Source organism: Miscanthus floridulus, chromosome 1 (assembly GCF_019320115.1).
Source record: "Miscanthus floridulus cultivar M001 chromosome 1, ASM1932011v1, whole genome shotgun sequence".
Lineage (NCBI taxonomy): Eukaryota > Viridiplantae > Streptophyta > Magnoliopsida > Poales > Poaceae > Miscanthus > Miscanthus floridulus.
This window is the reverse complement of record NC_089580.1, coordinates 95,604,218-95,611,571: the sequence shown is the minus strand read 5'-3', so window position 1 is coordinate 95,611,571 and position 7,354 is coordinate 95,604,218. Positions and strand designations below refer to the sequence as shown.

Here is a 7,354-nt window from a genome sequence, read left to right as displayed (position 1 = left end):
ACAGCCTGGAAATGACATCGATGTGTTTCTGGAACCAGTGATCGATGAACTAGTGGAGATGTTTGAAAAAGGTGTGCCAGATGTTTAGGACAAGTAAAAAAAGGAACATGTCACGATCAAGGGAGTACTTATCGCTACAATCACCGACCTGCCAGGTCGTGGTTCATTGTCCGGAGAGAAGACAAAAGGCTATACTGGATGTGTCGAGTGCTTGGATGACACCGATGCGGTAAATCTGCCAAATAACTCAAAGATAGTTTATATGGGACACCATAGGTTCCTACCTAAGGATTACCCTTACCGTAGGAACAGAAAAGATTTCAACGGTACTATTGAGAAATGCTTAGCTCTAAAATATCGAGACGGGCCTGCGATACTTCGAGAACTCAATAAACTGGAGGTTGTCCTTGGGAAGGGGGACAATGCAGTAGCAGCGCCTAATGGGAGCGTTTGGAAGAAAAAATTGGTTTTCTGGAAACTACCTTACTGGCCATTTCTGAGTGTATGCCACTGTCTTGATTCCATGCACATCACTAAAAACATGTGCGCTAACACTCTTAACATCTTGATGGACACCAGGAGGACATCGAAGGATTCACTAGCCACACGCCTGGACATGCAACACTTGGGAATCAGGAAGGAGCTGCATCCCGTGGAGCTAGAGAATAGTCAGTTCGAACTTCCGGTTGCGTCATGGACATTGAAGAAGGAAGAAAAGCATGCGCTTATTTCTTTCTTTCATGAACTCAAAGTCCAGACGGGCTACTGTGCGAACCCAAAGAGGCTAGTGAACATGAGAGAACCCAAGTTCAACTATGGCCCTATGAATGCCCATGACTGTCATGTCATTATGACTCAGCTGCTCCCTATTGCCCTGCGTGGTATCCTCCCCCCAAAGATCCACGCCCCAATCATAAAGCTTTGCTCGTTCTTCAACGCGATCTCAAAAAAGGGCATTGATGTGTCCACGCTACAGCAGCTACAGCGGGACATAGCCGAAACTCACGTTAGGCTTGAGATGCATTTCCCACCGACTTACTTTGATATCTCATTGCATCTGCTCATTCATCTTGTTGACCAAATTAGAGCCCTTGGCCCAATGTACCTGCATCAGATGTTTCCTTTCAAAAGATTGATGAAAGTTTTCAAGAGGTATGTTAGGAACAGATTCAGACCAGAAGGGGGCATGGTTGAAGGATGGTTAATGGAAAACAGAATTCTCCTCCTCCTCCTCCTCCTCCCCCTCCTCTTCCATGTTCATCAGCGCCGGGAAAACAGAATTATCGTCGTCATCCTCCTCCACCTCAGCCTAAAACAAGATCAAGGACATCCTCGCAGTCGCAGAAAAGGTCCTTGGATTCGGTCGCTAATGCTCCCAAAGTGGACCAAAAGAAAAGAAAAAGGCCGTTTAGTGGCAGCATTACCACCTTGATGAAAGAAAAAAATTATAGCACACATCTCGAAGGAAGATTGTGTTAGTTTCTTTAATCTCTATGCCTCACTGCCTTCGTATATGTTAAAGTCCGAATTCGAAAGGCAAACACAGAATAAATACGCTACAACAAGAGACGAAGAAATACACAATAAAGATTTAAGGAACATACAGAAGTACGTCGAAGACAACCCAGGATTAACCATGGAAGAGGCCGTGAACATCTATTATGACGTACAAGGGATGGGAACACCGGCAATGAAGTATGAAAGGGGCAATCTTTTGGTTCCCGATGACGAGTATAAAAATCTGACAACATATATGCGCCAGTTGCATGAATATTACATGGCTCAAGCAATAGAGACGGACGACTTTGGTTTTGAGGTTATTATCCGTTCGCCACATATTTTCCATTATCCCGAATAAGAGTTCGATGTCGAGTGGGAGTGCTTGTTCCAGCTATACCAGAAATGCGATCTCAATGTTCAAATGTTGACGTTGTGGACTATGTAAGTACCCTATTACAATTAACTACTCTCTCAAGACAAATTGTTAACTTTTGAGCACTTCCCATGATTTTATGTTGGTGTATATCAAAATTTTGCATTGTAAAAAGCAAATGGGATTACATAGGCTTCTTGGACCCCTTGCGAGTCAATGAGAGGACATGTCTAGGCCTCTATGGATGTGACGTGGAAGACCTGAAACAGAGATTGATTGCTATTTTCGACGAATTCACGATGAAGAAGAAACCCACATACTTCTAGCCTACAACTGCGAGTATGTGTTTTTGGATTTTAATTTTATACTTCTTTTTTCATTAAGATTATTCGATAATTAGGATTCTGTGATTGCAGCAACCATTTTGTCTTCATTTGTGTCAATCTTGCCAAAAATCTGATTTAGGTGTGGGACTCGAAGAAAAAACTATTTCATCATCTGGATGCACTGGTGGCAGTGCTGAATTAGTAAGCGATCCTAATAACTATTATTTTCTAGTCACACATACCACTTTCTAATGTTTCTCCTTTTAATGTTGCTCAGTGTCCGAAGAAGACATATCGGTGGGATGCCAGTCCCATTCAAGGTTGTCGAAATGGAGGGGAAGTACCTATCACAGTCGACGGGAAACAATGAATGCGGATTTTATATAATGTGGGCAATGCTTCGCTACATCGGCGAGAAATCAGAAGAAGCCAATAACTTGGTGTGTATAATCTCCATTTCATTTATGTCTGTTAATAATTCAACAAAATGATTTACTGTTTCTCTTTGGATATTATGTTTTTTGAACGACAGCGCAAGAAATTTAAGCACGAAAGGCTGCTAGACATGGAGATCGTCGCACTACAATCGGAGCTGGCAAAATTCATCTTAGCCGAGGTATTGGAAAAAAGATGGAGTATTTTCCATTGCACAATCCATGAGGTACAAGGACCAGTATGGCCCAGAGCGGCTCGCCAGATTATTGTAGGAAGTCCGAGAAGCATGTGTGAAGTCCAAGAACATTTCTTTTTTATTTTGAGGGATCGAGATGTGGATAAGAACATTTGAATTGTAATCGTAACATTTGTAATGTTTAATATTGATGGACCTGTCATCTACGTAGCATATATAAAGCGAAACCCAATTCCACGAAAAAATATAAATTAAAATAAATTATAAAACAATAAAATACGAACGGGCCATCACCGCCGGTTAGCAACAAACCGACAGTGTTGTTGTAACCATCACTGCCGGTTAGAAGGAAACCGACAGTGTTGGCTTGCTCAACACTGTCGGCTTAAACCATGAACTGACACTGATAGTTACGGGAACACTTCCGGTTTGATCCTTGAACCGACACTGATATTTACTACAACACTGTCAGTTTTAACCATGAACCGACAGTGTTGGCTTGCTCAACACTACCGGCTTGAACCATGAACCGATACTGATAGTTACGAGAACACTGCCAGTTTGATCTATGAACCGACACTGATATTTACTACAACACTGCCGGTTTGATCCATGAACCGATAGTGTAGGCTTGCTCAACACTGCTGGCTTGAGCCAAGAACCGACACTCTTGAAGCAACCGTCATTGTCGGTTGGCACTACAAACCGACAGTGTTGTTTAACTGGACACTGCCGGGTGGAGCCAGGAACCGACATTGTTTCCTGTAGATCAGTGTCGGTTTTTAAGGACCGGTAGTGATGTCAACCCCCCATCACTGTCGATATGTCACTGTCGGTTCAAAATCCGATAGTAAAGTAGGTTTTTGAACCGGCAGTGATGTCCAGATCCGAGGTAGTGTCTGATCACAAATGTATGACTTGTAAGGCCAGTTCTAATCAATAGCGTGACGTCAGAAAAAATAATCAAATCATGGTTGGAAAAACGTTAAATGGTTTCGTTTTTGTGTTTTGTATGTTCTTGTTGCATTTAATTAAAAGATATGTTAGGGCACCCGCAATGGTTAGAGCTTTACTAGCTCTAAGCCAACTTTCTCCAATAATACTAACTTTTAGCACATAGCTTTTAGCATGGATAGCCCCACACATGACACTCTCACGTAACCTTGAAATATGCGCATGCAAGAGCTTAGCTCTTGATTAAGAGCTAGCTTTTCTCTTTCTCCTATTAAAATATGAAAAAAATGCTTAGAGCTATCTTATACTGGACCGTGTAAGTGGGCTAGTTAGCACGAGATACAACCCAAGCGCGAAGACCACCAATAGGATCACCTTAAGGGCGTGCTTGTGATGGCTCCACAAACTCTGCTCCACAAACTCCATCTTGGAGAAGGTCCACAAAAAACCTGGAGTTTGTGAAGTACTACTTTAGGTGCTCTTACAACTCCACATTTTTTTCTCGAGCAGAGTGTGTGGAGTTAAACCTATTTTGCTAACAAACATGGAGCGGAGCTGAAAAATGAGGAGCGGAGTAGTCTCAACCACCCCATAAAACTGCTTATGTGCTACCCTCTTAAGTGAGAACAAAACTCCTATTGGGATAAAATAATACTACATCCGGTTAAAAATAATTATGATTTAGCCCTGTTCCAAGTCAAATATTTTTTTACCATCAATTTCTACAGATTCACATAGTTTAACATGTGTATTAGGTACTACGAAAATATTTCTCACGGTGAATCTAAAAGTGTAGATCTTATGATTTTTTATCATACTTGTAGCCTACTAACAAATTAATAAGCACTTGATTGTCGTGGCTTCGTGCTTTGGTCTTTTAACAGTATATCTTTTACTAACAAATATTGTGTTTTGTTTAAAATCAGTGTGTCTTGAATGTGAGAGCAACTTAACAATACTACTGGCCGGTTGTGATTTGTGAGCTCATCAAGTGGGGTATTTGGAGCTCGCTCCACTATATATACCCGTAACAGGTGGGTTGAGATGCTTCATCCTCGTCCATCGATCAACAGGCAGGCCGCAGGCTTCCTTGCCTTCTCTTAGTCACTAGTCTCAGTGTGCCTCAGTCGTTAGTCGCGAGCGAGCTGAGATGGATCCTTGCCATCAATCCATAGAGACCGCAGGCGCGAAGAAGGACTACAGTGACCCTCCCCCGGCACCATTCGTGAACGCCGGCGAGCTGGGCAAGTGGTCCCTCTACCGCGCCGTCATCGCCGAGTTCGTCGCCACGCTGCTCTTCGTGTACGTCACGCTGGCCACCGTCATCGGGCACAAGCGCCAGGCCGAGTCCCAGCCGTGCGGCAGCGTCGGCGTGCTGGGCATCGCGTGGTCCTTCGGCGGCATGATCTTCGTGCTCGTCTACTGCACCGCCGGCATCTCCGGCGGGCACATCAACCCGGCGGTCACCTTCGGCCTGCTGCTGGCGCGCAAGGTGTCGCTGGTGCGCGCCGCGCTCTACGTGGTGGCGCAGTGCCTGGGCGCCATGTGTGGCGCCGGCCTCGTCCGGGCCTTCCACGGCGCCCATTGGTACCTTCGCTACGGCGGCGGCGCCAACGAGCTCTCTGCCGGCTACTCCAAGGGAGCCGGTCTGGCCGCCGAGATCGTGGGCACCTTCGTTCTCGTCTACACCGTGTTCTCGGCCACCGACCCCAAGCGCAAGGTCAGGGATTCGCACGTCCCGGTCCTGGCGCCGCTGCCCATCGGATTCGCGGTGTTCATGGTGCACCTGGCCACCATCCCCGTCACCGGCACGGGCATCAACCCGGCAAGGAGCCTGGGGCCGGCCGTTGTGTACAACCAGCGGAAGGCGTGGGAGGATCAGTGGATATTCTGGGTCGGCCCGCTCATCGGCGCCACCGCCGCCATGCTCTACCACCAGTTGGTCCTCCGCGCCGGCGCAGCCAAGGCCTTCGCATCCTTTCGCAACAACCACCACATCTGAATCTGATCCATATCTTATCGGTCGACCACCCGTCGGCACGATGATACAGGATTCCAGTTCTACGCGTGCATGCATTCCGTGTCTCCAGCGTTTGGATATGATTGTGTCCATTCCAAGCTTCAGCTCGTTCATCAGCTACCTGTTTATTGTGGACCGTACCACTACTTTCTATATTGCCACCCCTATGTACTGATTTAGGTCCAGTGCAAACACTTTCCATATTTGTATAATTCATCTCATGCCAAATCGTCTAAGGTTGTTTGTTTATATCTTCATATATAATAACACTCCTTCGCATATATATAGAAAAAATGCCGTTTCATCATATATATTACTTGTTTCATCATCGTAGCACAAACATTTTACAAACAAAACTAAACAAAGCCATATACAAGATTTCTTGTGTCTTTGTACAATCCTGACTTGATAAAGCTCTAGCTAGCTCTAAAATCGATCCAACATCTTGTAATCCTTTCTGATCCATATATAGGTTCTTCCACGCTCCAAGGCCTCTAAACTTGCCCTCCATGTCTAGCTCGATAACGTTCCATAAGTACATGTCATTTCGAAGAACAACTTCATGCATGATGAAGTGGATAAGTCATTACAAATCTTGTTATGCGTGCTTCGTAAAAAGGGCATAGGGTGTCCTTGCACATGAATTTTTATTTTGACTCTTGGAGGCTCTGGCTGAATATCCTTGTCAATCTAATGAACAAACGTGCAATTGTAGGATCCACATAGGTGAACTATAAATTCATATTTGGATAGATAAAGAATGTAATTCAGTGTCCGCTGCACGCGTATTATGTATTTAATATATTATTATATCTACATAATATTAAAAAGGCGATCCTGTGGGCTGGTCGAACTAGATTACTTGAAGCAGAAGGAGCAATTTCGTATTCCCTTTCTTGGTATACCGCCATATATACAACGGTAGATGTACGTTGTAACCTCTCATTTCAATTTGTTGTGAAACGTCTTTTCGGAATTCCACCCTCTCTTCTTTGTTCATACTCACAAGGTCTTTGTGGTCTCGTGTGAAATGGGTGCCCCATGTGGCATACCTTGTTAATTTTCAGAGAATTGATGTACCCGAACGGGGCATGTATACACATATGTTATAACTTACATCCAAAACAAGATGATTTGAGAGAAGTCGAGGTCCTTGCGTAGCAACAATCTGAGCATGTCTGAGAATTCTACAATGATATTTTGATCGCCACTATTGGATGTCTGATTCGAGACGTGTACAAAGAAGGAGAGGAGCCCTACTTTTGCTACCATTATGTACGAACCATGGAACTTACAGCGTGTTTGGATTGCATCATGCATAGACTCTAGAGGCATCCGAACTTGCATCCGAACCTACCAACTCGTGTGGATTGAGGAGTGAAGCGGTGTCATATGGCACCAAATGATTCTGTGTAGGTAATTCAGAGAACCAACTCGTCGGGCGCAAAAGCAAAAGACTACCTCGTCCGCAGTCACCCTGACCAGAACCACCTGAGACCTGACTACGCAAACCAAACAGATCGTTAATTTCTAACTTCGCATGGCCCCTC

At 44.7% G+C, this 7,354-nt stretch overlaps 1 protein-coding gene across 1 annotated transcript; it reads left to right on the top strand.

The window, feature by feature from the left end:
- The first annotated feature begins 4,866 nt into the window (after nucleotides 1-4,866).
- Nucleotides 4,867-5,911, top strand: LOC136537992 (aquaporin PIP2-5-like). Its single transcript, XM_066529976.1, has one exon. It carries the CDS (start codon nucleotides 4,935-4,937, stop codon nucleotides 5,784-5,786), a length of 852 nt encoding a protein of 283 aa, XP_066386073.1. The 5' UTR covers nucleotides 4,867-4,934; the 3' UTR covers nucleotides 5,787-5,911.
- The last annotated feature ends 1,443 nt before the right edge of the window (nucleotides 5,912-7,354 follow it).